Source organism: Anser anser, assembly GCF_964211835.1.
Source record: "Anser anser genome assembly, chromosome: W".
Taxonomy (NCBI): domain Eukaryota; kingdom Metazoa; phylum Chordata; class Aves; order Anseriformes; family Anatidae; genus Anser; species Anser anser.
Window position 1 is genome coordinate 16936635 of NC_139731.1, and position 12128 is coordinate 16948762.

Below are 12128 nucleotides of genomic sequence, written 5' to 3' on the forward strand. Positions count from 1 at the left end.
TTGGTTTATGCTGTTCATCAGCAATAAACCCGACAGAAAGCAACAGAGGCAAAACCACCAGAAATGGCTGAAAAGTAACAAAAGCACTGTGCAGAAGGTAGTGGCAGAAAGCAAGTGGTTTCCCAGGTTAGCCCGTGTGGATGTGGCAGTGCCAGCAGCCGACCATTGCCCTGCCGATACCGGGCCCTGGCCCTACGGGGCCACGCCATGCGGGGTTGTGATGCACCATGCTGTGCTCATGGGCCCGGGGGCCGTGGGGCGGGAAGGCCAGGGCAGCGGGGAGCCCGCTGGGGCCCCGGCACAGTGGCTCCAGAGCAGCAGGCAGGGAGGCGAGGACGGCTGGAGGGCTTCCAGTATGGCGACTTAGAGAAGCCAAACGTTTTGCTTTGCTTTCTTCTGAAAATAGACAGTTTTCTGAATTTTCCATTTCCTGTCTCGAATTGCGATGAACAATTAGAATTTCCCACGGGTGGCAATGCTGTGGCTGATCATCTGTTGCTCAGCACAGAGCACGTGTTTTCCGTAGCTGTGCCACAGGCTGCGCACTGAAACTCCTGATTGAGGCATGGAAATACTATTGTAAATTAAACAAGAATGCATAATTAATAACCAAAATAAAGGAATGAATCGCATGAAGCAGTAAAAGGAGATGCAATAAACTAAGACTAAACAAGGGAACAATTCAGCTCATACAGTAGGCCACACAATTGACTTCAAAAGTGATTGTGCTAGATGATTTGCCCACTAATTATGTTAGTTTACACCCACGGTAGTTTCCATTAGGAAAGAACTATGGGTATAGTTCGGTTCCAGATTTGTGGGGTCAGCTGAAGGACCTGGCAAGTCCCTTGCAGTCAGCCCCGTAAACTGTATCATGACACATTTCTCTAGACACTAAACCAGCACACAAACTGTGCTAGTTCCACACGACTACATCCCTGTGTCTGTTCTCTTCTGGGACAAACAGCACATCAGGACTCCACATGCTTCTACTACTCATCCACCTTCCCTCCACCAAATCTACGTACCTGAAGCTGAGTACGCACTTAACTGTTCCAGTTCTTCATGGCCTCCACAGTCCTCTGTTGACTCCTTCAGCGACTCACCCACCCTTTCCTCTTCAGCATCTCTTCAGGATGGAAATCCTTTCACCCGTTAACTATCAGGAAGTCAGCCCGTTCTGGGTGCCTCAGAGTGCTGGAAAGTTTACAGGGTCTCTCTTCAAGGCAAGAAGAAAGTCCTGCAAACCTGAGAGTCATATTCATAAACACCTCTGACAGTAAATTCATGCAATGCTGAAAATTAAAAGGAACTCTTTGCCCAAGATCTTCTCTCTCAATGAACTTAAAATGATGCTGTCCTTTGCGTTTTGTCATTTTACAATGGTTTCTCTGCCTCAAAAAAATGCTGGAGCAACTTTTTCCCATAAGCTCTTCCGAAAGTTGTCAACCTGTTCGGTCATCTCAGGCTAGAGCAGCAAATCAGTTCTGGGGACATTGTCATGCTTTCTGTATGCGGGCAGATTTATTTGGACCTTAGAGTCCTTCCAAAAAGCAGTTATGCAACAGAGAGGGAAGGCAGACATGGATGTTAGGAAGTACTTCTTTACCGAAAGGGTTATTAAGCATTGGAACGGGCTGCCCAGGGATGTGGTGGAGTCACCATCCCTGGAGGTCTTTAAAAGACGTTTAGATGTAGAGCTTAGCGATATGGTTTAGTGGAGTACTTAGTGTTAGGTCGGAGGTTGGACTCGATGATCTTGAGGTCTCTTCCAACCTAGAAATCTGTGATACTGTGATACTGTGATACACCCTGGCTCCCGGGTCCTGCAGACTGGCCTGGCAGCGTGAGAGCCTCCCCTGGGCAGAGCCGGGCGCCTGCACCCGCGCTCCCTCGCCCAGCTCCTCCGCTCCCGCCGCGGCCCCGCCGGGCTGCCCGGCGCAGGGAACCCGGCCCGCCCGCGGCCGCCGCAGGGCAGCACAGCCGCCAGGCGAAGGGGGCGAGGGGAGCACAGACTTCTCTGAAGTTGCTGGCTTGCAAACGCAATTAGAAAACGGCTACGAGCGAAATGGCCGGCGCTCTCCGCAAGCACGGGACCCCCCGGCGCCCCCGTGAGCGGCCGGGACAGGGCGAGCGGCCCCGGGGCAGCCGGTGGAGGGGCGCCGGGGCTGCGGCGGGGGCGGCTGGGGAGAGCGACCCGACGGGGCGGCCGCAGAACCCCGGGAGCGGCGTCCCCTCGCCTCCCCCCGCCGGAGCGGGGGGGTCCGGGCTGCGTGAGGCCGCCCCCGCCCCCGCCGGAGGCAGGCCGGAGGCACGGGGGGCCGGGGGCGGCCGCAGCCCCGGCCCCGTGAGGAGGCGTCAGGCGCGGGAGCTCCGCTCGCGCCCGGTCCCGGCTCCGTATAAAGGGGGGCGGCGGCGGCAGCGCTTGGCCCAGCCGCAGCCGCAGCCGAAGCAGGAGCCGGAGCCGGAGCTGGAGCCCGGGCGGGGGCCGGCCCGCAGCGGAGGGCGGCTCGACGGCGGCACGGGCACGGGCAGGGGCACCGGCACCGGCACCGACACGGGCAGGGACACCGGCAGCGGCAGCGGCAGGATGGGCGGCGGCGGCCCCCGGCGGCCCGGCGCGCTGCCGCTGCTGGCTCTGGCGCTGCTGGCGGCGCAGGGCGGCGCGGCGCCCCTGCAGCCCGGCGGCTCCCCCGCGCTCACCAAGATCTATCCCCGCGGCAGCCACTGGGCTGTGGGTAAGTCTCCGTCCCGTCCCGACCCGTCCCGTCCCGATCCGTCCCGACCCGCCCCGTCCCGTCCCGTCCCGACCCGTCCCGTCCCGTCCCGTCCCGACCCGTCCCGTCCCGTCCCGTCCCGTCCCGATCCGTCCCGTCCCGATCCGTCCCGTCCCGTCCCGTCCCGTCCCGTCCCGTCCCGTCCCGTTCCCTCCCGCCCCGTCCCGTCCCGACCCGTCCCGTCCCGTCCCGTCCCGATCCGTCCCGTCCCGATCCGTCCCGTCCCGTCCCGTCCCGACCCGACCCGACCCGTCCCGACCCGTCCCGTCCCGTCCCGTCCCGTCCCGTCCCGTCCCGTCCCGTCCCGTCCCGACCCGCCCCGTCCCGTCCCGTCCCGTCCCGACCCGTCCCGTCCCGTCCCGTCCCGTCCCGTCCCGACCCGCCCCGTCCCGTCCCGACCCGCCCCGTCCCGACCCGACCCGTCCCGCCCCGTCCCGATCCGTCCCGATCTGCCCCGTCCCGTCCCGTCCCGTCCCGTCCCGTCCCGTCCCGTCCCGTCCCGTCCCGTCCCGATCCGTCCCGATCTGCCCCGTCCCGTCCCGTCCCGTCCCGATCCGTCCCGATCTGCCCCGTCCCGTCCCGATCCGTCCCGACCCGCCCCGTCCCGTCCCGTCCCGACCCGACCCGTTCCGTTCCGTTCCGTCCCGTCCCGTCCCGCCCCGCCCCGTCCCGTCCCGTCCCGTCCCGTCCCGATCCGTCCCGATCTGCCCCGTCCCGTCCCGTCCCGTCCCGTCCCGACCCGCCCCGTCCCGACCCGTCCCGACCCGCCCCGTCGGGCTCCGGGCCACCTGCTGCGCCGGCCGCCGCCGTCCCCTCGGTCGCCGCGTCCCCGCCAGGGGCCGTCCCGTCTCCCCCGCGGCCGGGAGCGCCGGGCTCCGGTCGGCACGGGGTGCCGGTGCCGGGACTTGGCGAGCGCACGGGCGCTACAGGAGGGGCGACGCCGGCCGCGCCCGCCCCGGTGCTGCCGGCCCCGCCGCGCCGCGCTCCGCGGTACGGGGCTGCGCTGCACGAGGGCGCGGGGTACGCGGTGACCGTGTCGCCTCCCGCTGCCTCCGTGCTCAGACCGGGAACCAGAGGCCAGCCCGAGGGCAGCTGGGCAGGAGCTGGAGCTGCCCAGCGCCGAGGCGCAGCCGCTGCCCTCGGGTGCTCAGCACGGAGCCGGCCACTCCCGGTGGTCTCCTTCGCAGCCCAGCGCCGATTACGATTGCGTTTTAATGGCAGCAAAGCATGGGATGGCAAAAACGCGTCCAGTTCAGCTGCTGGAAAGGCACTGGAGCGTAGACTTTAATATTAGAGTTCCCACATCTCACATCAAGGCAAGGAAAGTCTAAGACTTTCAGCTTCTCCGTCCAGTCCTTATTCCAGCAAATCTAACCAGGTGCCTCTCCCTAGCTCTAGGCAAAATGTGTGGTCATCTCTGCCCAGTTTGGAGAAACATTCCTTCTGCCAGTGTAGGAAACCAGTTGTGCACAACACCGACAACATCTCCAGTCCCAGCTGTGCTTCAGTTTCAACATCTTCCCTTCTCTTCTCTCCCCTTCCCTCTCCTTCCCTCACACTATCGGTCAATTTGAACTTCCAGCTGATGTTTGAGCTATCAAATCCATGCCTGTCTGGGTGAATTTCATGCTACAGTCATTGTTCTTACAGGACATTTAATGGGGAAAAAGAGCACTGGAGATTTTCCTTATGGTTATGAAGAAGAAAGCAAGATCCCATTTTCAGCACTACCTGAAAATATCAAGCAGCTGGATGACTCTCTGCAGTGGGAAGAAATGTCCAAATATTTGCTACGGCTGCTGGAAGGGAATGAAAATAAAAGTGCTCACTTCTTAAAAGGAGGGCTTCCCTGGTATACGAGGAATACCTGGGAGACAGATGACAATAGCAGCTGGAAAGATGTAAGTAAGACAAAACCTGTAAAAATATTCCTTAAAGTCAACTTCTGTGTTACAGTGACGTATTGGCTTCCTCTAACTTGTGTGTTGTCCAGAAAATTACTAGAAATGTGCCTAATGCACTAGTCATTCAGTCAAGTAGGATTTTACTCTTGATTAGAAATTGTCAGTCACAGATTATATTGCTTATGAACTGATTTGCTGCTGGGCATAAATTCGGCAGGTGTTCAAGAGATTGCAGTGTCCGGATTCCCTTCAAGTTGCTCGGTTGTTATATTCTTTTATTTTCTAGCACTTCATGCTGAGATGACCACATCAACAGCAAGTTCTGTATCAACTCAGCAAAAACAAGCTAGTGTGAAAAACAGGCGTGCATGCAGAGAGAAGGCAAAGAGCATTGTGTGCAAAGCACATCACACCAGCTGTTCCCTTCTGTTGCCGTTCCAGGTGCCATTATCATGTTTGCCTTCAAGGCGCTGCAGCCCCAGGGGATGGAGCAGCTGAGCTGGAGGGTTTCTTCAGCTCCTAGCTCTGCATTTGGCTCACGCCAAAGTCTTTTTCCCCCAAGCATCAGTTTCTCTGGCTGATGATGCGGACCACTACTGTGGTCATCTCTGGTCACGCAGAAAGAATCTGTGGCTACAGACAAGCTTTAATGTGCACCTAGGACCAGCCTCTTCCTCCCTGAAGTTAGTATACTTATGAGTCCTAGTTCACGAGGTAACAAGGCTTTGGTACAAGTACAGATTCACCCCTGTTCTTTTGGAAAATCCTGTGAAATGCACTCAGAAGGATATCAGTGAGGTTTTGCAGAAAGTACTCTGAGTCTAAAAGATTTATCAAGTAAACTGCAAAATGTACTAGAAAACTCCTTTCTTTATAACGCATGAGATTCAGAAATGGTGATAGAGTTGCAGGATTCTTCTGGGTGACATTGAAACAGTATAGAAAGAATAACACACACCATTAAAGACATTAGCGGGAAGAGTTTTTTCTTCCCATATTCTGCAGTGATATTACATAGTTAATATTCCTCAGCTAACTTCACCTTGGTCTCCCTCTTGAAATCCTAGTGCAGTGGTCAATGAATACCTTGTCGCTGACTTGCATAAGGATAAAGATTTACTCATTAAATTAAGTCATGATTTACGTCTCTTACACCACTGATATGAATGCTGTCCATATGTTTCTTTCTGGCTATGGCTTTATGACAGTGATGCTTATAATAACTGTGATTAATACTATCTAAAAAGTAAGCTATTTATCGCATCCTCAGCTCTGCTGTGTGCAGCTTTGTAATCAAATTAGACAAACAAATTCCATTATGCTATGTAAAGAGGGAAATATTTTGACGTCTATAACTATTTGGTAATAAATCTTACTTAAAAAGGCCAGATATTGCCCTTACTGAATTCTATTCACGTGTACTTTTACCCTAAATTAATATCCACAGTTTTGGGGTCAGACATTGAACATATACATGGAATAATGAGATTATTGCCTTAAGTCTCCAGAATTCTCAAATGAGGGGTAAAATAAATATGTCTTTCCTGTAACTAAGACATACAACAACTGGCAGAACCTCATTTTGCCATAGAACCTTTTGTTTCCAATGCATAAAGTTAGCTTGTCTCTATTCCGAAGTAAAGCATAATCATGAAAGGAATGCCAAAGCTGTCCTTTCTGTCTGTTGGACACAAACAGCTGATTATATGCAGTCTAGAGAAGATGGAAGGTATTTTTCCCATTGGCTTCAGAAAGCAAAAACCCAGCACCTAAAAACTATATATCTATATATATCTGTTTGAGATCTGCCTTCCTGATGCAGAAGACCTGAAGATTAAATGTAAGCTTTGATTTTAGAAGACTGTGATAATTTCCTAAACCTTTAAATAATGGTAATTGTTATCTTTTTAAAAAGAGGCAATGTTTATTTAAAAAGATGGAATTCTGGTACATACAAAATTCGGACATACGTATATGCAGTGACAGAAGAGTGTAAATGACCTTTGGATTTTGATTCTGTAGATTTTTCTGGATGGGAGGAGTTCCATGTTGAATATACTTGGTGCAGGCAACACCTTCATTTAAAGTGCTGCTGTACCACAGCTAATGAAGGTGTCTGTGTACAGGAAGGATGAAATTAGCTACCTGCCTAGGTGGAAGGTGGCCAAGTAGAGTAAACTGATGATGATGGTGGAGTGGATATGAGAAGTTTGTACTCGGCATTGGATACTTTTCCAGCCATATTGTGTTTGAGTTGAAATAGAAACCAGCTCTAGGAGGAACCAGCCACCATGTTTACAGTGGATTAGTATTCACTGTGAAATCGTCTACTGAGTTGCGGTGCTGAAATGTGAGCAAGAAAAGATGAATCACGAACTCTACTTTCAGCTGATGAAATAGCCTTCCCAAGACCAAATCATGATCAAGGCAGCTGTAATTGTCGTAGACTGGGTAAGCACTCATGGAGATGCTAACCACAAGGAGTCTCTCACCGTGTGTGAGCAACCCTATGCTCCCATCTGCTGAACGTAAGTGAAGACAGGCTCTGTTGGGAAGCAATGTATTGATACAGGCTTTATTTCATGGAATTTTTCAAAAGTAACTGATGTAGTTTAAATTTTGAACTTTAAATTTAAGGTCAGAAGTTACTACCCCCAAAGTCAGAGGCTGCAGAAGTAAATACAGATATTTCCTTCAGGTAATTCAATTCAGGGTCTTGTTTCTTAGCTCAAATTCACTCAGTGCGTTCTTCACCACTGATGCTCACACTGTGCTGTACAGTTCTCAATAACAATAAAATAATAATAATAATAATTAAAAAAACCCTTTCTAGTGGACTGAACCAAAGGAGGATAAGTATCATTGCACACAGACAGTCAAAATGGCCAAGAATTGAGCATAGCAGGAAATTAGGCTTAGGGTGGTGTGCCTGAGTTAGTTTCTCCTATTTTCAGTTAATGCAAATGAAATTAGCAAATGAAGACTTCGCCTGCTCTTTATTCAGTGAATAAACTACAATTAAAGTAGTTAAAGGGCAGAAAGGAAATCTCTTCTGCAAGCTGGTCTAAGTGTAAAAAGTAAGCTGGAAAATAAGCTTTAAATTGTTTCTGTGACTTGGCTTTTTATCACTAATGAGACATTATATAAATGAGATGGCAGACTGAATTATTCAGGAGAACGACTTTCCTCATACTTCAGCAGTTGGTTATTAAGCTGAGACAAATGAGGTCTGTTTTGGAAAGATTATTAGGAATTTGTTTGTTATGTGAATACACAGAGCAGCCTGTGTATTAGACTTATTAACTTAGTGAGTGACTTTTGTCAGGACTCATCTATAAATACTATTTTTCTCTCTTTATTAGATGATGGAGTATTTGCTTCAAGTTGTGAATATGAAAGAGAACACTCCAAGCTGAAAGAAGGTCTCTAAACCTTGAAGAAATGGAATACTTTCCATAAGAGACTATGTTTCACAAGCACTTGATTGTATCAGATAATCAACAAGGTTTCCTTTCTGTAAACAATATTTCCTTTGAGTAAAATATCTAAATACAAATATTCTTGTATGTTTCAGCAATGACTACGCTCTACTTCATTTTAAAGGTTGCATTTTCTCACTTAAATGGCTTTGATATGCATAATTGTCGTGGAAGGGTCTTCCAACTAATTATACAACGTCTATCTAATCAGTTCATCTCTTAGTTTAAAATTACATGACATTTCAACATTTGCAATAAATAGTTTGAACAAAAAGGCCGAGTTTATACTTTTATTTAATAAAATGGAAATTGGCTGTGTCGTAGCTAGTAACAAAGATACAATAGAATGATTCACTTTCCACTGAAGCTCTTCTTGAATTGCTCCCTGGCCTGTCCTTTTGTTCAATAAAGGGGAGCTGACACTGCCTTCCCAAGGTAGCTCTGCACCAAGTGCAGGAAACGCGACGCACTGCCACGGCAGGCAGCAGGCAGGTCTGCTGAGCGATGCTCTGCCTCGTTTGACTCAGAGGCGAAGCGGCAGCTGAGCACGCTCCCACACACGCACGCACTCCTACAGATGTGACTAGCAGGTCCAGCACCATCGTGTTTCCACAGGAGTCTAAAGGAAGAACATTGCCTCCCAGGAGAACAAGTGAGTGACACCTTTTGTGGGGCTACAACACATTATAGCTAAGCAATGCTCCTTGCTTACTTGTAGTTTTCATTACCCAACTGGAGAGTCCCTTCATCAAAGACCCAGACAAGGAGATAATGTGCTGCCACCTCTCAAATGAGAGCACTGACAGACCAGACCGTAAGGATGAGGGGAAGCCCAGCACAACGCAGGAGAAGCAGATCTGGACAAAGGTCAATCTTCAGTGTAGTTTCTACCTTCCTTGGCCCATGCTGTGGAGCAGGAGTGTTTGTCCAAGTCATGGGCTCATAGCTGTGCCTATCTGATGCAGCTACAAGAAGGGTCTGGAAGTTTTGGTAACAGACTGACTCATCGTGACAGGAGTAACAGACCTGGGTCAAAGAAGAATGAATAAGAAAGAAAATGGTGCCTCCTAAAACAGCAGTGCCACAGCCCATGAGCTGTTTACTCACCACAACAGCAGAGGCACCAGCCTTTGCTGTTCATTAAACACCAGAGCACAGGCTGAGGCACTGTGCACTTGGGGATAAAAGATTAGGAGGGTTAAGGAGAAAGTAGGCAAGAGAGAACAGGACTTGCACTGGAGGGACCTTGCAAGGAACATTCTTGCAGAGCAGGGCACTGCTAGGCTGCCAAGATGTTAGGCAAGTACAGGTCAGAGCCAGCTGTCAGAGCGTCCCATTTTTCAGTACCGCTGCTGAGACATCTTCATCCCTTTCGGAGCATCAAGCCTTGTAGCTAGTGGTCTGAATACATCTGACTCTCTGATGCAGTTGTTTAGGGACTTCTTAGGTACACCGGTGTGCACTGACTGCTGGGGAAGGATCTGGAAAAGGCATCACTGAGACACTCAGGCATGAGCTGGCTTCCACATTGCCCACTCTAGGTTCAGGCAGTCGTGTGCAAGCCCAGACACAAACTATGCATCTAAGATGCATGACTGATGGAAACAATGGACTCCAGGCACTCGCAAGCTAGCTGTGCAGGTTGGAGGGATCTCATGATGGGAGCTGAGCATTGAGGCCGGCCAGGCTACAAAAGGCAATTCACAGCTCTGAGTTTGGCACTCTGTCCAGGCAATGGGATGTACAATATCCTGCTCGTTCGCTGCTATGCCCTCCTTTGGCATGATTGTACGGTTGAAGTGCATGCTTAAGGGGATGGAAGATTTGGCTTTAGGACCTTTAGGACCAGTTTAAGGCTAGTGTGAACATCCAGTTTCTATCTGAGCGGCACAGCTATGGGGATATTGACTGTGATAGCAAATAGCATCTCCCGACTCTTCTGCGGGCCGTAGCGGAGCCCCGGCGGCTCCCCCTGCCCGCCAGGCCGCACTCCTGTGCTGGGCGGGTGCCGCAGCCCCGGCCCAGGCTGCCCAGAGAGGGGCTGGGGGCTGCTCGGGGAGGTCTCCAGCAGCCGCCTGCACGTGGGGCTGGGCACCCTGCTCGGGGGGCTGCCGGGCCGGGGGGGCCAGGGGCACCCGGGGGAGCCTCCGAACCCAGCCGTGCCTTGGAACGGTGAGCCGACGACGCGGCGCATCGGCGAGGGGCCTGCCCTGCCGCAGCACGGGCCCGCCTCACGGACCTCCACAGCCGCCCGGCGGAGCAGCTCCTCCCGGCCCCGGCAGGGGGCGCCCCCGGCCAGCAGATGCCTCGCAGCGGACGCAGCCCCGGGCCTCGGCGCCCCCGGCCGCTCCCGGCCGCCCCCGGCCCTTCGCCGTGCCGGCGCACCGCGGCGCCCAGCGCCGGGCTCGTCGCTCCAGGCTCTCCGCCGCGCCGAGCAGTCAGTTGGACCGCTGGTGGTTACCTGTGCGCTTCGCTGCAGATATCCTGGGCTCCAGGGCAAATTCCGGTCACCACAGCGCGCATCCCAAATTCCGCCAGCCACGGCGAAGACCCGGTGTACTTACCCGCTGGCCCAGGGCTTTTGGCACTCAAGCTTGCTTACCGCTTTCCATTTCTCCTTTTTCTGGCCGATCACCGCCGTGCCCTAAGACAGCGAGAGACCTGGCCCGCAGGTAGGATTAGCACCTCAGCAAAATCCCTCTGCTCTCACGATGTTCCAGCCCTGCCTCCCCTCCCTCACACCGCACGAGGCAGAAGGACCTTGCTCAGCATGTTGCAGCTCAGCCAGCACCACACACCCTCAGGGATATGGTGCCATCCCTGGAAAGCTTTACTTATACATCTAAATCAGTCGTCCCCCATCCTGCCCTGTCAGTGATGAAGGCAGAGTGGAGCAAGGGGTTGAGGCAAATCAGAAGGGCGCTTGGGAAGGTGGCTTTGAATTTTCATGTGGCCAAAGGCACTGGAGTGAAGGTGTGCGTGTGCTGCACACCCAGGAAGGAGAAGAAGCCTAGCCCAGAAGCCGAAGTGCCATCCAAAGGCTCAGGCAGTCTTCGTACAGACTCCAGGTGGGATCCTAAGCACAGCACCTACTGCTGCCAGCAGCCTTGGCCTCTGGCTGTGGGTCTGAGGGAGCAGGGTTCTCTCTCTTGCAAAGCCTGTGTGGTATGTGCCAGGCCTGTGTGGATGGCTCAGGCTGCCCGAAGGGGTTCCTAAATGTCACTAAAAGCATATGCATAGGTAACTCAGTTGTACCATCCCTGTCTCAGCTTGGGTAAGTCATGTGTTTCTGTGCCTCAGTTTCTCTGCATGTTAAATGGCGCTCTCCTGTCCCACAGAGGCAGCATCTAATAAACTAGAAAGTATTTGGCAGGATCTTGCAGGGAGGGGATAGGGGAGCAGCATGTTTATGATGGGTTCACCATAAACACTGGTTTATGGCATCTGCATAACCATCTGCAGATTTGCCTACCATACAAGCCATGCTGTGTTTGAGCTATACTGCAGCCAGCAGTGGCATTTGAGCAGGAGAGGGCTGCTGGTGGGCCAGACTTTCTGAGGAGCCATCTATTTAAAAACATTGCTTAAAACTAGCATCCCCTCCTTGGTATTCTGGGTTTGTCCAGTGTTCTTACTCCTTGCAGCTGCCTCCTTGCTGAGAAGGATTCAATAGAGGGACATCTGACCTACCTGAGATGGTCAGCAACTGGAACACCATCCTCTTTGTTTACCCCAACACTCCCTTCTTTGAGTATCAGTTGCCAAAGCTTCAGTTCTTGCCATCCAAATTCCTACTGCCTACAGTTAAACTCTTTCTTGAAAGTCTTGGCTAGCTGACTTTAACTTCTTTTCTATACAGAGAAAAGCTTATTTCACAGTTCTTAGTGGGGCAGAAATTTCATATGCCAAAGAGATGACAGCCGCATGTCAGCCAATTTTCACATGATCCATTGGCAGGACATGGAGAT

The 12128-nt window shown here is 52.3% G+C and overlaps 1 protein-coding gene across 1 annotated transcript; it reads left to right on the forward strand.

Moving 5' to 3' along the window:
- Positions 1-2524: 2524 nt before the first annotated feature.
- LOC310888618 (gastrin-releasing peptide-like) lies at positions 2525-8419 on the forward strand. The gene is made up of 3 exons (XM_083815492.1): positions 2525-2738; positions 4428-4678; positions 8044-8419. The coding sequence occupies exons 1-3, from the start codon at positions 2591-2593 to the stop codon at positions 8095-8097; spliced, it is 453 nt and encodes a 150-aa protein (XP_083671618.1). The 5' UTR covers positions 2525-2590; the 3' UTR covers positions 8098-8419.
- Positions 8420-12128: the final 3709 nt, after the last annotated feature.

What these genes read in the sequence shown, in the direction of transcription:
- LOC310888618 (XM_083815492.1), top strand. Translation starts at nt 2,591, where the DNA reads ATGGGCGGCGGCGGCCCCCGGCGGCCCGGCGCGCTGCCGCTGCTGGCT. An exon ending in CGGCAGCCACTGGGCTGTGG is followed by an intron (nt 2,739 to 4,427) that starts GTAAGTCTCCGT and finishes TTGTTCTTACAG; the next exon opens with GACATTTAATGGGGAAAAAG. An exon ending in ACAATAGCAGCTGGAAAGAT is followed by an intron (nt 4,679 to 8,043) that starts GTAAGTAAGACA and finishes TCTCTTTATTAG; the next exon opens with ATGATGGAGTATTTGCTTCA.